Source organism: Cydia strobilella, chromosome 1, assembly GCF_947568885.1.
Source record: "Cydia strobilella chromosome 1, ilCydStro3.1, whole genome shotgun sequence".
Lineage (NCBI taxonomy): Eukaryota > Metazoa > Arthropoda > Insecta > Lepidoptera > Tortricidae > Cydia > Cydia strobilella.
In genome coordinates, this window is record NC_086041.1 from 23,963,870 (window position 1) to 23,986,317 (window position 22,448).

At 36.0% G+C, this 22,448-nt stretch overlaps 1 protein-coding gene and 2 long non-coding RNA genes across 5 annotated transcripts in view; 1 reads left to right on the plus strand and 2 right to left on the minus strand.

Moving 5' to 3' along the window:
- Positions 1 to 6,732, plus strand: part of LOC134742746 (inactive pancreatic lipase-related protein 1-like) — a 29,819-nt gene extending 23,087 nt beyond the window's left edge. For 2 of the 3 annotated variants that reach the window (XM_063675947.1, XM_063675943.1), the window contains exons 5-8: positions 2,854 to 3,005; positions 3,370 to 3,590; positions 4,221 to 4,377; positions 4,834 to 6,732. In XM_063675947.1, the coding sequence (XP_063532017.1) occupies positions 2,854 to 3,005; positions 3,370 to 3,590; positions 4,221 to 4,377; positions 4,834 to 4,930 (627 nt within the window). In that variant the 3' untranslated portion in view covers positions 4,931 to 6,732. The remainder of the gene's footprint in view (positions 1 to 2,853; positions 3,006 to 3,369; positions 3,591 to 4,220; positions 4,378 to 4,833) is intronic. The other variant, XM_063675936.1, reaches the window with a different exon arrangement.
- A 2,004-nt stretch (positions 6,733 to 8,736) lies between these two features.
- Positions 8,737 to 9,725, minus strand: LOC134742879 (uncharacterized). The gene is made up of 2 exons (XR_010127975.1): positions 9,591 to 9,725; positions 8,737 to 9,050 (listed from the first exon to the last, which is right to left on the minus strand). It is a non-coding gene; the product is annotated as an uncharacterized LOC134742879 (long non-coding RNA).
- Positions 9,726 to 12,584: 2,859 nt separating this feature from the next.
- LOC134742867 (uncharacterized) lies at positions 12,585 to 14,658 on the minus strand. Its single transcript, XR_010127973.1, has 3 exons — positions 14,602 to 14,658; positions 14,183 to 14,320; positions 12,585 to 13,394 (listed from the first exon to the last, which is right to left on the minus strand). It is a non-coding gene; the product is annotated as an uncharacterized LOC134742867 (long non-coding RNA).
- Positions 14,659 to 22,448: the final 7,790 nt, after the last annotated feature.

The window sequence follows — 22,448 nt, forward strand, 5'->3', positions numbered from 1 at the left end:
ATGTATATAATGTACAAATTTCTAGAGAAGGCGGAGAATGTAAAGTTATAGCAAGAATAGTGCCTGGGCGTGGGCATAGATTTAATAATAAACTATATAATTATTTTCTGGATCAACAAGAGTAGAACCTAAATCAACTTCAACTGAATGCTACTAAACAAAGCCCTCAATGTCAACCTTACGTGCAGAACATGTTGAACATATAATGTATACACTTTTTTGGGAAACAGGTTTTTCGTAAATTAATAAAAAAGTAAAAAATAAGACATGTTTTATTTTTCACAACTCTTTATTAACTTTAGTTTTGTCCGCCATGATCGTGATATCAGCAGCTTGAGCCTTGAACTGCAACTTGTAGGTACCTGGAAATTAGAAATTATCTTTTCAGTTTCATGTTGTATTTTGAATATAACTATGTATTTTTGTATGTATATGATTTATTGCTTGCAAGTTACATATATGTATGTCTGTTTGTTGAATTTAACTTCTGTGTTAAACGGTTTGTCTTTAGATATTCTGGCCACATCATCACAGAAAATAAATAGGTAATAGTGACCCGACCACCAAAATGGACTTTTAAATATTCGTAGTAAAATAATATTAATTTTATACTTACATCGACGTGATCCTCACAGCAATATTGTGTGTAACACTTGAAGTATTCCATTCCACATTTACTTCACGACAACACCGTCTTTCACGTAGGTCTTCGCGGACTATAATTTTTGTAAATCATTCCCACAAGTGGAAACAAGGTTTTTGATATATTAAGCAATCAAAATCTACTGTTTAGGTATTAAAAATTATAAATCAAATCGTAAGAAACTAGCGGTTTAACTGATTTTTTTTATTATGACAATTGATGACAATGACATCTTTACCAATTACGTGAGTGACGGATTTATTTACTATGGTTCGATAACTTTTACTATACGGTGACATTATTATATTCAGCCTCGCGAGAAGGTCAAAGGTTTGTTGAAATATCTTCAATCCTCGATTATTATATCGCAGCAAATGTCGGAAACTGTTTAAAAACCTAATATCTCGAAATGGTTTTCGAAATAGAACATTTAAAAAAAATTAACAATCCTAATTAGAGATTGGATTTTGCAAGTAGTGAGTGAGAAGTGCGACTGTGTGCACGTTTTCCCCCGCAAAAAATGGCAGAACGATTTGTACGGTAAGATATCGCTTGGGCTCCTCCCTTCCGACGTGTCGGAAGCCGGTGTTGCTCGAAGGGTTTGCCAGACTATAGTTAACTTCCGAATTTGACACTCTCTTTTTCGGACCTATCATTCTAGTTTCCTAACTGGCTCTGTGATACTCGTATGGCTCAATATAGATTAGCAAAAAAGTTTACAGTAGTACTACAGTCGCCATCAGATATGTCGGAGCGACCGAGGTGCTAAATATATCTGAACATGCACTCTAGCGCCTTGACAATAAAGGCGTGTTCAGATATCTGTGAGCTCCTTGGCCGCCCCGATATATCTGCTATATATGGCGACGGTACCATCGGGGTTGTTTATCCGTGGGTGTAATAACTCCTTAGAACGTAGTGGTTATATCCTCTTTGCTTAAAACTACTAATATCTGTGATCAAAGACAATTCAGTGCAGGTGACAGATTTGACGTGCGGTCTGCAGCCGCAGTTGCAATAATACACCAAATACGCAAAAATGGCCATGCTACGTGCAGTCGGTCTCGTCATTCATTTTACTATGGAAATTGACAATAACACCGACGTGTCGGAGCAGTAGTGCAGCTGCGGTCGGGAAAACGTTAAAATCACCATATTACGTGCAGTCGATATCGTCATTCATTTTACTATGGAAATTGACAATAACACCGACGCGTTTGGGCCGCCGCAGTAGTGTCGGAGCAGCAGTGCAGCTGCGGTTGGAAACGGACAGTCACCTTAAGAATGTTAATCTCGTGACAGAACTCGCGACAGGTCACGTGACGGACAGATTGAAAATTCGTAAGACGGACACGTGACCTGATCGGAATTATGAATTTAAGTTGATTTTTCTGAGAGATAAACTTTTTAATGTTAAATAATTGTAATAGTTCTGAAGTGTTAAATTTTTAATGTAATATAAATTGTTGTTTGTGTAGTATAGCGCAATAAATGAATATTGTATTTTACCACATAAATGATAGTACTTTATACTGATTTAAACTTTCACGATTTTTACTTATTATTATTCACAACGTTGAACGAAAATTGAAAAATCGAATATTGTGAGTGTTGTGTGTCGACCCGGGAACATCGCTAGTGCGCAAAACGTTCAAGTTAATAAACAAGACCAAGTGCGGGTAGTTCGAAAAACTAGCGCGCCTAGAGGATGTTGATGTCAACTTTAGCCAGTCTTCTCCGAGACCACGGGGACAACGCCGTCCTCGAAACGTCGGGAGGTAAATTCAAAACTATTTTACGCGATTAAGTCCCGTCGTTGTGAATAATAATGATAGTACTTTATAATGATAATTAAAGCAATTCGTGCAAAATTATTCCCTAACCATTCAAAAATATCAAAATGCACAATGCACAACGCACAACATTAATATTCAAGTTTTGACTTCTGCCGGCTTGCAGTGACGTAGGAAAGAAATATGAAGTAACACCCAGTTACTTGAAATTTGGCAATTTCAATTAAATAAATAAATAAATAATAGATTTATCGTGATTGATATATACTTTCATTAATTATAAAATAAAATGTGCATAAACTTAAAAAAAAAACACTTAAAAACATTGCGAAAATATCACAATAAAATAGTTTATGTATTATTTACGCAAGCTGCTAAATTACTTGGGAAATGAATGTTTGCTTGTACATATTTCAGGTGGGCGCAGCGGCAGCAGAGCAGATCTACAATCTGCTAGAATCCGGACTGCAGCGGGAAAAGCTACACGTCATCGGGCACTCACTCGGCAGCCACGTCGCCGGCTACACGGCGAGGGAGCTCAAGAACAAATATCAAACAACTGTCAAAAGGTTAGAAAACTATTTCAAACCGTACGGTAGATAACAGCCATCGTTGGGTCCAATGTAATATTTATATATTTAATTATTTATTTATATGAGGATTTTCAACAGCTATAAACGACACATTGAAGTTTTTAAATAGCAATACTGAGCCAATTACTGGAAGTCGCAGATAGAAACTGGATATGTGACACTACTCAGTACCCACTATGATACCAAAGCACATGTGATTGCTGATTGCAAACGGAGCTCTAAAACGAAGTTAACGAATATTAATTAGGTACCTAATACACAAGCTTCGAATATCCGTTATGCACAAACGGAACATATCTGTCATGCTGAAACCATTCATAGACGCAATATTTTGTTTTAGATTAACCGCTCTCGATCCGGCCTTTCCAGCGTTTTACCCCGATGGCGTAATGATGGAGCACGTGAGCGCCAAGGACGCTGAATTCGTGGACGTGATCCACACGGACGCCGGCGGCTACGGCGCGCCCGTGCGCACGGGAACCGCGGATTTCTGGCCCAACGGCGGCAAAAGCATACAGCCCGGCTGCCCGAGGTTCGCGCCCATACCGCTCTCTGATGATAGTAAGTACATACTGCACGAGTCAAGAAATGTACATATGCATCAATTATTTAGCAAACGGATACCTAATTAAGCAGCATTTCCCAAATTATGGGTCGCGATTAAGTGGGCCCTGAAACTACTAGGGAATCTGTGCGTTACCAAAATATTTTATGCCCCTTTTTAAGACGGCCAAGAGGTGGCGAATTTGTCAGTTTTTTTAAGTGGATTGGAGCCCAGTCAACTTTGGGAACCACTGGCTTATTTAGAAATGTACGATTCAAGCATTTGCTTGAAGGATACAACCCGTATTCGGGGGCGGGAGCGGTGATGTGACTCATGACCATGTCAGACTACCCATTAAAAACAAGCGGTTTACCCTCATCGCGTTTATGACACGCTGTGGGATTCGCTTACCTCGCATGCGCATACAATAGGATATGTCGCCGATTGTCACGCGCTACGGCCTTAAGGGTACCTCTTGTCAATGACTTGGGCACCCTCCAACTAGTCTCTAAGCCGAATTTAATGTCTTACAAATATTTTGTGGTATCGATTATGGAAAAACTTATGCACAGCGAAAATTATACGGAAATAGAGAATATACATTTTATTCATAATAATGACAAAAAAATGATGATTAATATTTTCAGATTTATGCAGTCACTGGAGGTCGTGGCGCTTCTACGCAGAGTCGATCCGGAACCCGGAGGCGTTCCCAGCATCCCCTGCAGAGTCCTACCACAAGTTCCGCGACAACCCCACGCCCGAAGTGGGAATGGTCTACATGGGCGAAAACTGCGATACGAGGTAAGCTCAATAGCCTTACCAGTAACCTTTACAGTAACACAGCCGCACCGCTATACACTAACCTCCTTATGAGCCTTAGGGGCAATAATAGCCGAGTCCTTAAAAAAGACATAATAATTAAAATATTGTTTCATTGATAACAACGTCACTGGTTTTCTGCCGATATCCTTGTTATTTTTAACGCTTCATTTGGTACCAATTAACTGTATACAATCCTTAACTTTTTGCTTAGTTAGCACTAATCTACGAATGGGCTGAATAAGGCATACAATAAAACAACATAGAAAAATAGCGCAGAACCAACACATTAATCTTCGTTAATGTCGTTTAGATATTACATGGTCATACAAATCAATAGTGCTCATGGCTGTAACATGTTTATGTAGACGACAAGGAGGAGGCATTCGAATCAGCAATCAAATACACTAATTGTAATTTTTATTTGTTTGATTTCAGTGCACAGGGCTCTTACTACCTGACAACGAATTCAAAAACTCCGTTCGGAAAAGGCATGGACGGCATCCATTCAAAAAGCAAAAAACAACAAAGATAGGTCATCTAGAAGTACCTGAGAATTTAGTATAAATTGAAACGCACATTAACGGTAGGTATATTAGGATGTAAGAATTAGTAGATTTAGGATTTTCATTAAGTAGATGGTATTAAAAGAGTTATAAAATGGACGTATTTTTGCAAACGGGAACCAACCCACACGAAATTCTCATTGAAAATCGAACCTTAATGTTAAAACAATGTAGTTAACATTTGATTGAGTATTTGGTGTGGGTTGGTTCCCGTTTGCAAAAATACTTTCAAATTGACAATCAAGATTAAAATTTTAACATAGGAAAATGGCATTTATTTATAACGTCAAGTACTTCGACCGTAAAACAACTCTTGCTAAAGGGTGCGGTTCTATCAGAAGCAATTCGTTTGACAAGTTTTGTCTTATAAGTATTGTGTTGATAAAACGCAGCCGCCTGTCGAGCGAGCCCATAAACATCTTAAGCATGAGGACCTGTTACACTTAATTTTAAGGTCGTGTCTCGTTTGTCTTCACGGCCATATAATAAATACCTATCATAAAGCACGTACAATAAACCTTGACTTTTAAGAAAACGTACAACATGACATGACAATGGTTTGCTAGTCAATCGCTGTTTCGACAATCACTGCGGCCGTGTTATTGATGTATTTACATACAGTTAATTGAGCAACCTTTGGAATGAACTTGCTTCACGGCCGTGTATTGTGCGTAATTTTCGATGTATCCATTTTTATTTTTTGGATAAGTAAATAAACATCAAATAAATATTGCTTACATCCATTAATACTTAGTTTACATATTGCTTTTGTGAAATATAAATATGTCATGGCGTGATATGGCCTAAAATGAATATGCTCGTGAATACTCACGACAGTTCTTGATTATTTAAACAAAATATGTATTATTTAACTTTACAACTGTTGTGAATGTAATTTTTTTGAGTTTTTTTAATATCTCAAATATATCGCTCTACCAAATGAAAACATGCCAGGCCAACGCATTTATGTAAGTCTATCTAAATTCGTAAATTTATAAGTATTTAATATAGTACCCACTCGTATTCTTTTTTATAGCATCACAATTATTTTGATGTAAGATAATACAAATATGACTGATTTTTAAAATCATGACTATATTTAAATTAAAATAGTTCTTGTAACATATTGTACGTGAACTTATTTACAATACGTTCTGAGGGATTATTCCGATACTTCAATCGGATATATTAATACAGTCTGCACGCGAGCTCCAAGGATCACAGCTCACAGCGAACACCTGCTGCCTCTCTACGACCACGCGATTGGTGTAAGCTTCCGCCACCCGCAAATCCTCAGAGCAGAGCCCACTCGCAAACTATATCCAAGTAAACAATAAAATTATGTTTAAGAAGCTTAGGCAATTTTATATGAAGATGTAGTTAGTTAGCGGCAGCCGAGCATATATTTACTTTGTCACAGGAAAGTAACGATAATGATAAATCATTTCTGCTCTATTTTTTTTTGACCGTGATGAATAAAAGGCTCATCGGAGGTCGACTGAAATATTTCCCTGATCCTTTCGTAAATTTTGATAGAAAGTAACAGTCTGAAATTGATATACAGTATATAAAACGACATCACGTATCAGTGTTCAATCGGTACTTAATAAAAGGCTTTAAAGGCATTTCCGTATTTATATTGTATTGCGGGAACATAATGTTTAAGTAGGACTATTATTATAATGATGTAACATCACAAGCGATGTGGCGCTAACATTTCGTACCTTCTTGTAAATTTAAATTAAAGTTGAGTTTACTTTTAATTTACAAATTTTGTTTTATTTCATTTACTATTTCTAACATAATACCTACAAGTACATAAGTAAGCACCTACTTATAGGTAAAAAATAAAGCCCCTCTTGTTACTTGTACACAATTAGGTAATAAAAACGCAGATACCTAAAAACAAACGCAGATGCATGAAAAACATATGTATACCTAAAACGAATGACGAGATATTGTTGTTAACGTGATAAGTTGATAACTAATTTTTTAAGTAGACAGGATTTAAATTTCTTACAATTAGAACTACGAAGTTCATACATGAAAAGATTAGTAAAATGCGTGAATAACGGGGCGACTACGCGGAGTGAACGTGAACTTATGGCGACGTTGACGTATAACTCTAAACTAGCAGAAATTTACGGCGATTTCGCAGTCAAGTTCGCGCCAGGGTTTGAAGATGGACGAAATTAACTGCAAGGAACCTAGGGCAAGAAACCCTCCAATGAATGAACACCCCCCAGTGAATAAACAAAATCACGTTTTTTGTCTAAAAAAGAAATATAGCAATTTCTACCACTTGTCGTATTGTTTTTCTTATTAACAACTATTTCCTATGCAATGGCAACCCGTGATAAATTTATTTTCGACCAGTTTGAATGTGACTGGCGTTTCAAGAAAGTTTTGTGTGGAAAAATTAGATCCCAGATAAGAACAGTGTACGTTTGGAGCAACATACGAGTATGAAGTGCTTATTTAATGTTTACCTATACAAAGTTTAGTTATTTGGTAAGATTAAGAGCTAAACCTTCTATAAATGTACACTTTGTCGGCTTATTATGCGATGAATTCTTTATTTTTTATAGTTCGATTACTGGCTTTTCAAATGTTCTAAAACCAGTAAATGAACGTTGTGTTCTTTTATTGGTGTCTAGTTTTTTTTTCTAAATTTATATGTAAACGAAATGGTACCTATTGAGCTTGTTTTTTGTGATTCTACATAGAAAACGCTTCTGATGTATTCAGCCAGTATTGGAACAAACCAAATTTCTATAGTCCATTTACTATATTTTTCATGCCTATGTATGAATAATACAAAATTTAGCTTGTTCATTTATTAGATTTCTACTAATTCTATGTATGACTAATGTAACCACGAAGAATGTAATGACAAGTTTATTATTTTATGCATTATTTGCTGAGCCTGACCTTCTTTCATCAAAATATGCACGTTGTTTCTTGATTTAAAGATACAGGTTTCTGTGTTATTGGTGAATAACCATTATTTTATTATATTTTAATCAATTTGAAATCAATATAGGCGGGATAAAAAGATATGAACGTTTTCGCTATACCTACTAAAATAGAGCTGGAAACGGTTTTTGTGTTAAAAACGTTTTTTAATGCTGATTAAATTTTTGATATGCTGAGAAATGATTTTTCAAACTTGGATAATTGCTTAAGTGTTCATTCACTGGAGGTCTTACCCTATTTTGAACATTCTCTGATTCATTTTCTATTATTTCATACAAGTTCGCCTTAAAAACCGACAAAAATGGGAAACAAGTAGAAATGGGTCGCGGGTATTTACCCAATTTATCCAACCAGGTAACCCGGTAAATACCTTGTAAATACCTATCTACCTAAATGGACGGGTAGATTCATTGGAACAAGGCACGAAGTCGTGAACAATGTGTGAAATCGACGCCATACTTCGCGTTCACGGCTTCGCGCCGTGATTCACGCATGAGTGTGGACGGCCCTAAGTATAGTACTGTGTAGTGTGTACCTTAAAATATGTATGTGGTGTATCCTAATGAAGTATTCGCTACTATATAGGTTTTTACCTACAAATATCATCTTTTTGTTTAACTGTTTCATTGTATTGTCACGACATACCGTATTTAATTTAATTGTCACGAAAGCAGAAATATGGGCGTAGCACAGAAAATTCAAATGCATTGTAGAAAAAAAAACAACAAACAATGTCGAAAAACTTTATAGAACTGCCATTGTGGTGATAAAGGCGATGTACATAAGTATGTATTGATCAATTTTATATTTTATCCTAAAATTATTATGGAAAATGAGATGATAACCTCGTAAACTATGGAAATGGATTTATTTATACCTTTGCTTGTCAGGGACATTATTTCATCATCCGTAGATTTTAAACTCAGATTGACAAGTTTCCTCTCCAGATCGTCCACTGTATAATTTTCTTTCTCATATTTACCCAATAATTCTGAAAATGGAACTGGGTCGGGTATTGTTAGGTCGCCTGAAAGACTCGTCACTTCATTTGAACGTGGCATACCGCACATGTATAATACAACTCCGTACATCGCTGTTGCTATGAACATTATCCTGCAATTAGAGAGTTCATATCATTTTCATATTAAAAAGCAATTTTTTTTTATTGACTGATTTATTAAGCTCACAATCGGGTCACGGGTAGTGTGTCCGACCAAGTTCGAAGAAAAAGTAAATCTTTACAAAACAATTTTTTGTTTGTTTTCAAGTCAGATAGTTATTTAGAACACTTACATACGGTGTTATGGACGTGTTCCTAGACAATAATTTTTAGGGTTCCGTACCCAAAGGTTGAAAACGGGACCCTATTACTAAGACTCCACACTGTCCGTCTGTCTGTCTGTCACCAGGCTGAATCTCATGAACTATGATATTTCTGTTGCCGCTTTAACAACAAATACTAAAAACAGAATAAAATAAATATTGAAGTGGGGCTCCCATACAACAAACGTGATTTTTTGCCGTTTTTTGCGTAATGGTACGGAACCCTTCGTGCGCGAGTCCGACTCGCACTTGGCCGGTTTTTTTATGTTCTTCTAACCTAAGCAAACCTTGCTTGTCAATAATTTTAATTATAAATTATAAAGTACTTACACTCCGATGTCCGCCATAATTGTTTCTTTAATTATCGTTGAAGTTGGTTGTTCTTCGCAACCCGCGTACAGGGCATTTACCTGCTCCAATTGGACTGACGATTATTAATTTATTTTCAGATCTAATGGGCAATAGACGTATTTATACATGACGCAAAGTGCTTACAAAGAGGGTATAATAAGATAGAGCGGTACTGTCATAGTAAATTTTGTAACCACTGTAAGTTCACTGCCATCTATCGACATACTTTAAAACTAAACATGAAGATTTATAAAAATACGTTAAAATGTATTTAAATATGGATAATTTTTTTTTTTTATTTGCATTAATTATTTTTATATGATTTTGACCCATGTTCTTTCACTGATATGCTTTAAAATTATAAATAACAAACGAAACCGTCAACGCCCTCTATACGAGAGTAGGCCAAAGCTAGTGGCGCCATCTGATCGAGAATCAAATTTTCGTGATTTTCGAGGCACGTTTTTTCCTTAGACTGTATCCATCTATTACGGAGTTATATCTATCTTTGGTGCTTACGTGATATTTATTTGTTTTAGAAAGAGTAGGACAACAATGATCACATTTGTCACAATTATCTCACTGTTGTTAGATCAAAATACAAAATACGAGACACGTCAGGAAAGTTAAGCAAATACACTCACTCGAACATCTCGCGTCCAGTGATATGCTAGACTTTCCGAACTTTCTGCTGTTTTACGTTACTCAAATAGCTGGTGGCGGTCAGTGGCACCTGAGTTGAAGTAAATCGGGCCACTATGGCCCAAGGTGAGGCACACAGCCCGATAAAGTACGCCATCGCGGATTTCCAAGCGAAACTAGTTAAGTCAGGTAAGTCAATGTTACAGTGAGGGTTTAATTGCGACAGATAGAGAAAGGCATATGGTTTTTCCATGTATAGATATCTTACCTTTTCGTAGATAGATGGCAGAAAGTGCCTAATGCAAATATGTAATAAATAATAGAGTTAGACCAAGACAAGTCTGCAACGATTTTGATAGCACACGCAGTGCAAGTGTTATTTTAAACGTCACACTTCTATGACGTATAAATAACACTTGCAATGCGTATGCTATCAAAATCGTTGCAGACTTTTCTTGGGATTTAATTAGATAGAACCCCAAATGTGCTATGTCTGTCGTCACATACGTAGTCATAAAAAGATTAAAATGTTACTACTGGATTATAGTATTTTTTTATTATATTATAATGTAAACATTATGTTTACTTGCAAATTATATTTTAAATTACCTAAAAATTGTAATGTAATGTAATGTATTTTAATGTTAGTATGTCTCACAACAGTTTAAATTCTATTAAATTCGAAAATTACCTAAAGTCTATCAAGTCCTTGATAATCGTTTGTCGTTATCCGTCATCATAACATTTGTATTTGTTAGGAAGGGATAGAATTTAACAAAGGTTCGGTAAGTTTTATGAATACAGGGCTTATTTTACTTAGTTTATTTTTAAACTACTATCTAACAAAAATCAATCACTGAAAACAAATTAAATTACTTTCTTATGAAAATATTTTAATTTGTGTTTTTACAAGTAGTCACTATTTCGTTTAAAAATCATGTAATCGGTTAACAAAGTTGTAAAATTAAACATTGAAATTGAATGAAATTAAGTCGGTGAGTCGGTCCTCACAACTTATGATTTATCAGCGGTAACTCGTTTTATACCACTATAGATATAGGACGGAGGACTTAAAAGATATCTGTGACGTGGAGAGGGAGCGCAGGTGGCTGGCTGTCCGATGAAACATCGCAAGATGCTCACAGCCTGTGAAAATTACTCTGTTCAAGACATTTTGCCAATCTTTTTATACATGCGGCCTGTGGGTCAATTTTACGCAGCGGGCATATAGCGAGTATAGCAACTTGCGAGTCCAATATAATAACGCGTTTAGGGTTCTGTTGGGGTTGCCGCGGCACTGTCGTGCGTCGGGTATGTTTGCGGAAGCGCCACCCGATGATTTTGCTGCCATAATGCACAAGCGGTGCGCCTCCCTGCTAGCCCGAGTTCGCTGCAGCACCAACGGGATCCTGAGCGCGTTCGCGGACCGCTGGGATTCCGCGCTGATGCATCGATGGACGCAGCTCCATGTCTCGCGCTCCACGTGGACGTAGGTATGTAGGTTATTATTTTCTAAGTTTTTTAAGGTTGACTTGTTCATAATGTTACTTTATTTTTTGATATGTAATTATATTATTTATAATTGTAATGTCATAATATGGGACTTGTCCTGAAATAAATATTATTCGTTCATTCATAGTCCTAGCGGTACACCCCGAAATTCACTAAAATGCTGCATATGGTGTTGAAAGTATGAAAATCGGTACGATTGATCTTTAGGCAATTTGAATCAATTTGACCCGTAGCACCAAAAAAAGAGAGGAGTTATGACATTTTTTTTTGTATGAAAAAAAAACTAAGCTTAGAATAAATTTAAAAGTGGAAAAATTACTGCCTTGGGTGAGACTTGAACTCACGTCCTCTGGATCGATACTTCAGCGCTCTGCCAACTGAGCCACCAAGACCTCATCCATAGTCAGCAAATCTTCCCACTATATGGGTCTAGGGGACCCTAGCGACATCTACCGTAAGAGTGTTACACTTCTTAAACGGCCACCGCGATCGAGCGCCAAACTCTCCCTTCCCTCCCTCCCTTGGTTAACAATCTACTATAGTTTTCTTAAATGACATAGTCATATTTAGGTACGTTAACGGTAAAAAACAGCCTGATTAAAATCTATCCAAAGGTGAATTAAATAGAATTACAACAATTTCTAATTATTCCTGGTGGGGATATACACAGGTACAGACAGAGACAAAGCGGAATACGCCACATAGGGAAAGAATAACATCATTTCAATCCTCTGTTTAGATAAACAACGACCCACTTTTCAAATAATAGAAATGAAAAAATTGTAACGTATTCAAACTCTATATTTACTTACTACATCGTATAAAAATAACGATACAAAAAGTAAATGTAATCACACCAAGTCAATAAACTTATTTATATTACCTATATTAACGTAAAACCACCCAACTATAGTCTAAAATCTCCCAACTATGGCCAAAATTAACTCGGATACCTTTATTTAGGCGTGACTAGTTATTATTTGAATGACGCATTTCAGAGGATAAAACATTTTCATAAATAAGAGAAATAACTCGGAAAATACGAAAAAGGACATTGGTTTTGATACTTAATTACGTATTGAACTTGTGGGCCATAGTTGTGGCAATAGACTATAATGGTGTGGTTTTATGGTACCCTAACTTACAAAAATCGAATTAGAATTTTAAAACTAAATACATTCATAGTTCCACGTCGCGTTTATCTTCACGCATAATTTTCCGATTAATGAAGCATGTAATTTGTTCAAGTTATTTTAGATAGAATTTATATCACATGTAGGTACATTGGATAAAGGGATTGGATAAACAAAAATGTTCCTAGGTAGTCAGAGTTAGATTTCTTTGTAACTTGTTTGAGCAAAACACACTGATAGTCAAATCAAGAAAAGGTGTTTAAAGTTGCCGCTCTCCTGGGACTGGAATCATGTTGCAAATATGAAACATCAAAAAAAGCAGGCACTTCGTCTTGCTGATACATCCGGTTCAAATTAAAATTAAATGAAAAAAGAACCTAATAAATACAATTTGACTAAGTATTTAAGCATTAATAAGTTGCAACGATAAATGCCTTCCTCGTGAGTCCGCTAAGTATGAAAGTTGACGCGGGACAGCTGATGCCGATGTCAACCACTGTAATAAATAATTATAAATATAAATAAACATCACACAATCTAAAAAAATATTGAGCAATAATTATATATTTTTTAAATAAAACTTCGTTTTCCGCCAAAATTTTCTTCTCTCGCATTTAAGTTTGGTATGGTAACTACAATCCACCAGGGTTGTTAACAAAAATCATTGGAATCGTTGGTGAATATCTTAAAATATTATTAATAAAAAGTATTAAGAAACCATCGAGACACAAAGCCAAAACGCAGACATACCTACTTAATAAAAGCGAAATTTACAATGTTGTTTAGCGTTTATGCCAATTAAAACTCTTGATTAATTTACTCCTTTCAGTTTTCTAGTGCTACGAAATTTTAAGCATTCGGATTCTACAACATTCTGTCGAATTAATCAATTTCAAATTTCATAATTTAATTGTCGTGTATCAGAACTTTTAATAAGTGCAGTAGGCCGAGCACATAATTGGCGCGACAGTATCTCGCCGCGAGATAGACTACCCGTCTTTTACTAACCGTATGAATTAAAGAGGGACGGGTAGTCTATGTCGCGGCGAGATACTCTCGCGCCAATCATGTGCTAGCCCGGCTGGTGTAGGTAATTAGGTAAATTTAAAAGGAAATTAACATGTTTTTCGTATTTGGGTAGTAGGTATTTAGATTTAATTCATTTGATACCTTACGGTACCGCTTTAATAAAAAATGCTTTTCAGCATCTACTTTCAAAAAGTAAAAACTAATGTTTTTTTTATTTTATTTATTTAGTGCAGACTTAAATAAAACTATACTCACGACTTGTTAAATATCAAGCGTAGTATACTGTCGTCGTTTGGCGAGACAGTAGTCGTGGTAGTGCTATGATCCGCCGCCGAGATCAGGTACCTGGTGGTCCAGTACGTGCCAAAGGCCAGCAAGCCGGTCAAAATCAGGCTGCAAACAGGTCACAATCCAGCCAGATCGAACAACAAATTCCAAACAGAAAAAGAAAAAAAAAGTGTTGGTGTGTTTGTTTTTTTATATAGCCTAGGACACTAGGTACATAGTTACATACCTAGAGAGTCACAACTCATTGTATGAAAAAATAGTAACATGACGGTGTAATACCCAGCGTACGGTATCAAGCGGGTCAAAACCTTGTCAAGAAAAGAATGCCTAATTTATTGGGAATTCAAGAAACGCAAAATAATATAGTGTATCTGCTGAAAACTTACAATCCTATCGCCATTGTAGCGAACTGTTCCTCTCTTGCAATCTTCAGTGAATTTAAACTTAAATAGAGACATTTAAAGTTTATATAATGCTGCTAATTTTAAGGTGATGGACCACTAATAGATTTGATATTGCGTATTTACTAGCATTACTTGCCAAGTAGGTCTTATTTTCGTCTTAAATGGATTTGTCGTATAATGTCGATTGTAAAGGGGCCCAGGCCCACTGATTACTAGTCCGCCGGACGATATCGGCCTGTCAGTTATTCGGAACTGTCAAATTTTTATGCTATCGCGGGCTGCCTCGCATCTGTGCCACATAAGTTAGCGAAAAGTGGACGATCAGCCTATGTACTTGGCCCACGTATATACAACCACCTACCTAAAAGTATCAAGGATGCACCTTCCTTCCATAATTTTAAAAGTAGATTAAAACACTGGTTACTAAAATCACCATTTTATGACATAGAAGAATATTTTTCCAGTGAAATTATTGATGTACCTAAATAAAATTAACTATAAAAATAAAAATGTACTTATAATTGTGACATACAAATTAAATGTGTAATATACTGTGTATATTGATACTGTACGAATTTAAAATTTTATACATCCCTGACCTGTAACCTAATGTTATTAATAAATTTTCATTTTCATTTTCAGGCTGATATCGTCCGGCGGACTGATCAGTAGGCCCCTAAATAGTCAGACCGAGATAAGTTTGCAAAGATTTTGATAGCACGGGCAGTGCAAGTATTTTTTTTATTTTGTATGTATGTTACCTCAGAACTCCGTCATTTCTGAACCTATTTAGAATTATAATTTTTTGTTTGAATGTATATTCCCAAGCTGGTCCCATTTTTGTTAAAACCCAGTTCTGATGATGGGATCCGTGAGGAATTTAGGGAACTCCTCAAATCTAAATAGCGATTTTAGTATTTTCATCAATAAACCAAGCATTTTTATCCAAAACAGTCCCAGTTGATGAAGTGGAACTGCTGATGATAACCAGAACGGGATTTTAACAACGCATATTTCAATTGTGGCGATTTGTCCTCTTCGTTATGTTCGTTAAGCAAGTAAGTTCCTGCCGGTGAGTAAGGTTGCCAGAGCTCGAGGGAGAGGAGTGTTAGGGTCGGCAACGCGCATGTAACTCCTCTGGCGTTGCAGGCGTACATAGGCTACGAAGACTGCTTAACATCAGGCGGGCCGTATGCTTGTTTGCCACCGACGTAGTATAAAAAAAAAAGCTCTGAAGGAACATTTGTATTAAGATCTAGTTCTGATGATGGGTTCCACGAGGTCCAACTCCTCAAATCTTGATAGCTTCAGATCCAAACCTTGAAACTTGATACATACCCGAAGCGCAAAAATGTTTAGTGACATGACAGTTTCACCAGACAGGAACGAGTCCTACAGAATGATCATCACTCATAAGAATAATTTCTAACTAAAATGGAAAAATAAACGGTATCTTTATAAAAAAAAGTAAAACCAACTTCAAAAAGGATATAATTATCCCGTTTTATATGCGCTAGCAACTGAAATGTTTGAAATTTTAAAAGCGTCAACACCCCGTTAAATCGAAAACCAACCCTAGTGTAGTTTGATAAGAAAGAAAGAACCAGTATATAACGGGTATTTAAACTATTTGGCTTGGCACCGACTTCAAACGTTTCAGTTGCTAGCGCATATAACTCTGGATAATATTTTATTTTTATCCTTTTTGAAGTCGGTTTTACTTTTTTTAAAGAAATTTTATAAACGTCAAACATCTATGAAATTATGACGTATAAATAACACTTAAAAATGCAGTGCTATCAAAATGGTTGCAGACTTACCTCGGTCTAACTTTATTTAAGTTCCGATTCCATAAATAACGATCCTTTTATCTACATTTTTCGTTGAAAGTTACACAATGTGTTTAAAGGGGCCCACTGACTATCAGTCCGCCGGAAGATATCGGCCAGTCAGTTAGAACAAAAAATTTGACAGTTCCGAACAACTGACAGGCCGATATCGTCCGGCGGACTGATAATCAGTGGGACCCTTTACATCCTCGTATTTGATCTAACAACGAAACGAACGAACGAACTAACAAAAATGGGTGCCTTTAATCCCTTAGTTAAATTTAATAATACTATTATTGTTATTGCAAAGATGCGGCACCCTGGAGGCCGGAAGTCAGCCCGACAGGATCTGAAAGGAGTGGAAATGTTCGTAGACAACTCCAAATAGAGATCAATGAAGATTGTAGTATCACTTGACGTCTTGTTTACACTTTTAAAATCTGTAACTAGCTTAGATACTCTCATGGCTTAGGTAGATATCTGAGGATATGAACTCCTAGCTGAAGAAAAAGTCTTATTTTAAAGCCACGACCAAAATATTAGCTTCTGGTGGATTACTGCCTTAATTAATACAATATATTACTATGTTGACTATACGCCGGCGTGTATTTAAACAATTATGATTAACATTGTTAAACAATACGATGAGTAACACCTACTTTAAGATCAGTACCTATCTGAATTTGTACAATTGTGTTTTATAAATCTCATATTAGGTTTCATTGTAATCGTGTGATTTTGATCTAAGTAAATTAAAGTAAAGGTTATGTTTTACTTACAAATGTATCTAATATCTGATCCCATTTCAGTTACAATCGTCCCAAACGTGACTAGTAATTATTTCATAAGACTATAATGGTCATCAATAATCAATCTATTTTATAATCTTGATGTGATGATCGTCATAAGCTAAATATAAAAAAGCAATATGTGTGCCTGTAAGATTTGAAGAGTTCCCTCAGTTCCTTATAGGATCATAATCGAACTAGATATTGACAAAAATAGAACCAAACAAATTTTAATTGTAAAAGCAAAAAATTAACAAATATATTTACGATATTTAGAAATATAATAAAAAATCTAAGGCGTTAACTTATTATAAGTGTACTTTTTATTAAAATTCTATCATCCTTAGACAATTAATATTAAGTTAATAATACAAGTCAAACCACCAAGAATACACACTATTCCGATGCAAAAATAGGATAAATTAAAAGTCCGCGTCATAATTTGCCGTGAAGTTACTCTCATCACATTAACCAAGCTGGCTCTTCTACCGTTCTGTCTACGACTTGCTCGGTCGTGCCTCCAAATATTTAATTCGTAGTAAATCTACAAAAACAAAAATTATATATTGATAACTTCGATAGTATAGAAGGCAATCTACCTTCGATCCCTGAACTCCTACCGCCCCGATCCCTCAATCCCCGGCGCATGAAGTAACCATTCCCTTAACCCCCCAGCCTCTCAAACCCTGACCTGTAGAGCCCCAGCCCCTCAAGCCAAAACCTTTGACCTCTCAAACACTACCCTTTGCCACCCCTATCCCTAACCTCTCAGTCTCGTAAGTAATTTCCACTACTACCTACATTCAAAATCATAAATTACCCAACTTATGTAAGGGAAGTTCTACATATCATCTGTGGTCTTCATCATTAGGTCCACTACATCAAACTGGCGGTTTTCGAGAGTAAATACTGGAGTTGCTTAAGGAAACACCCAAATCATTATGCCTTCCCTCGGAGTTCCTTCAATCCTAATGGATCCCATAATCAGATCAAGACCAAATTATTATGGGACCAAATATTGTCTTCGGTTACCGCGGTAGTTACTAATGAAATAAAATTATGAAAACGGATTATATCGCGTATATTGAATTTATACTACATCCCGACGTTTCGTACCCTTTACATTTATAGCGTTCGTGGTCAACGGGTATATATAATCCCGTTTCATAGTTTTATTTTATTATGGGACCACTCTGGATGTAACTTCTATCGAACAAAAAAAAAAGAATTAGTCAAGTTGGACCACGGGGCTCGGAGTAATCGGTGAACATACATACAAAATAGCCACAACCGAATACATAACCTCCTCCTTCTTGGAATTAAAGTCGGTTAAAAATTGGTAACAGCGCGCGTGTAATTTTTGTAGATTGCAATCGTTCGTATTTAGTTAAACTACTGTTTCCGATTAGCACAGGCGATGGTGCTACGTTTATACATAATGTATGTACGCCCTTATTGTTAGAGTTTTTAAGATAAACTCAGCTTCGATAGCCTACTCATTTCTAATAAAAATGAGATATATAGTTATCATATTATTATAATTTATTTGAGTCACTCACCAGTAATACTCCAGTCAATAAAAATAACAAGATACCGGACGACAAGAAAAAGCAATGTATTAATGTCGCTAAATTATCATCTGTTAATTCTGATATGATAAGCCCTAAGGTGATGATAGTTTGACTCCATATCGTGCCCCCGACTAGTGTCTGTTCATCCCTGTACCGAGGTCTCTGTTTCATAAATCTTTCAGCTCCTATCCAAATACCACCTGCAGCTATCGCTAGTAACATAGTAAATATTTTAATGATAATATAGCGTTTGTCTGACATTTTGAATCTGACAACTGGCAAGTAATAGCTACCTGAGGCTACCTACGACGGTTAAGGTTACCATCAAATAGGTAAACCACTAGCAGGCCGAAAATCAAACCCATCAGTAATATTGTAAAGTGTTGCTAGGCTATAAAATTTTAGTACCTCTAGTAGGTATATGTATACCTCTCGCGTCGAATGATGGTTCCTATGATAGTTAATTTTTATGTGAAGTAGCTATCACGTGAAGTTCAGCACATACATTTATTTATGAATGTAGCTTTTAAGTTGAGCAAGTAACATAATTCACATATCTGGGAAGTGTTATGGACCCCCTGGGAGGTGCAGAAGCGGATGTTGGAAGCTCGTATCAATAAAGCCCACTTCCACAGTCATCACTCGCCGCACCAAGCTAAGGGAAAATCGTATGGGTGCGAAACATGTTTCTCCGTGATAGACTCCAGATGTTTGTAAACAGTGTTTGCGACGAGCGTGCGTCAGTGCGTACCACCATACTACTAACCAGTTTTACGGTAACAAATTATACCCTTTTTTTTAGCGATTCATACATATGAACTTAGTACTTTAAGTTTAATGGACGTACAGTCAGCTACAGAGATAACTCTGCAGCTGACTGTACATGGTTAAGTATTATCAAAACTATTATGAGCAGCGAACCGTAAGCCAATCAGATAAATAAAATATGTATAAAACGATTATTATTTAAATCCATTTCTCGCTACTGGATGCCGTTGGATCATGGGTCATTCAATTATGCTTTACTTTTTATTTTTCGTATTTATGGGTGTCTCTACTTCTTCTCCAGGATATGTGAGTTACACATTATTACTATTAAAAAGGAATACAAAATATGTAGTAAAAAAGTTATGTTTATGTATGTTTGTTCTGTTCAAGGTCTTGTATGTAGTATGTCTACATGTATATAGGGTGATTCAGGAGACGTGAGCAGGATTAAGCCTACACCTCCAGTAACTTATAAGCAACTGTTTCGTGTTTCGTGTTGTGTATTAGTGCGATTAACGTTAATTTTTTAGTCGTGTTGAAAAAAAAGTTATTAATTTATTAACAACATGCATTTAGCCGTACAATTAGAAAGTACTAAACTATGGATGGTATAGAAAGGATGCCAATGTCTTATGGCAGAATTGTTGCAAAAGTGACCGCTTTCAGCTTTAAATAATAGTTCCTAATCTCTCCGGTGGCGCTAGTTAGGCTCTGGGACATGAGTATAACATGAACCATATAAGGCAACAAAAAACCCGATCAAATTACGTAGGTTGTTTTTAGTAGTATTTCGGTGTATGGGTGGCGCCGCCTAATTACTGTTTTTTGATGGACACTTTTCATACATAGAGATTTGGTTCCTTTATATAGTCGTCATGTACTAAACTACTGATATTCTGTGTCAAATTGAGTGTCGTCAATGTCATCCAAGTCTGGTTACTATTGAAAACTCGTATGTAACTCAAGTTTGACAGTTTTCTTCATAATCAATGCGGTTAAAGAGGTTTTATGTTTATTAATTAGGTTTTGTAGGGTAACCATGCTTGTAGATAATTAAATGCGCACTTACCAAGAAGTTGAAAAATAAGAAAAAGTGTGGTATGTTCCAACTAATAACGACGGTGATCAATCAGTGAACAGTTACTGAATGTGCAGGATTAGTCCTGCTCACGTCTCATGAATCAGCCTGAAATCAATATGCTGCGCTATATAATTTTTTGGCAAACCTCACGTTTGGACTTTTGAGATAATGTCAAATACCAAATCTGTAGGGCCCCATTCGCACGAGAGCTTAAAAAGCGTAGCGAGACGCAGACGAAAGATATATCGCTTTCTCGCTCTTACTTATGGGTGCGTCCAACACGCAACGCTTTTTAAGCTCTCGTGCGAATGGGGCCTAAACGTAAGCGATAAAGGCAGTTAGTTGGTTAGGTGTTTTACAGATCAATGTTTAGTTCCTTGAGTCGTTTACATTTGACTAATTGAGAGACTTTTCAACTTCCTCCTTCTGACGAGCCTAGAAGGAAACTAGGTATTTGACCTAATGTTACTCATGGACAACAATCGCTTCTCAGTTTATCCTACGTGTAGTCTTCGACATGTTCTCCAGCGGTCTAGTCAACATGACAATAGTTGATAGAAAACTTCAATTGAAACTTAAATAATGTATGGAAATAGTCACGTGACTTTTCGTAGCATCTCTCAATCTGACACATTTTTTCTTTTCGTTTGGCTAGGCCCCTGTCCAACATCAAGGTTTGCGTTGTTTGTTATTTATAGTTATTTTTAAAAGAAAGGGAGTCGTCTCAGAACCAGTTATGTACATATAATTTTATGTATTTTAATTTTATATATTTTTTTAATTTTATAATTAATACTAGCTGTTGCCCGCGACTTCGTACGCGTGGATTTGTCACATTATGCAGCAAAAGATATCAGTAGGGACGGTTAATCATTTGTTAAAAATTATACAACGCATGAAAATTGTCTTTCACAAAGTACGAAGTTTCAAGTCCCTAACTGAAAAAAATTGTTCATGATATAATCCTTCTCAACTCTTAGATTTTCAAGTGCAGTGCATGCTCGCTCCCGATGCAAACTTTATTAATACAAACTTTACAAACACGGTGCAATCAGTTTTCGTCTATTATAATATAATGCCCTTTTACCAAGTTACATGTTCCTAGCTTAAACGAAAACTTGTACTACATATAAACTACATCGTCTTTTTAACCCCCTTAGGGCTTGAATTATTAAGAACGTTGAAATAATTTTTTTTTGTAATATTATACAATGCCCTTCTAAGAATTTTCAAAGCATTTGTAATGGATTCAAACTTTCAACCCTTTTTTAACCCTTTTAGGGGATGAATATTTAAAAACGCTAAAATTACTTTTCTTGTATTCTAAAAATATGCCTTTATACAAAGACTGAAGTCCTGTACGCAAAAAAAGGTTTGATCTCCATACAACCTCTTTTTTACCACCTTGGGGGATGAATTTTCAAAAATGCTTCATAAGTTTTCTTCCCTTTTAATTAAATATCTTTCTACATAGTTTCAAGTACCTAGCTTAAAATAAAATGAGGACCCCCTACAAATTTTCAACCCCTTTATAACCACTTTACGGGATGGATTTATAAAAACGCTGAAATTACTTTTTTTGTATTATAATAATATGCCTTTAAACAAAGATTCAAGTCCCGCACTCAAAGAAATGTTTGATCTCTATACAAACTTTCAACCCCCTTTTCACCATCTTGGAGTATTAATTTTCAAAAACGCTAAAATCACGTTTCTACTCTTTTAATGATATTCCTTTTCACGAAGTTTCTGATTTCTAGCTTAAAATAAAAATTGAACCCTATACAAACTT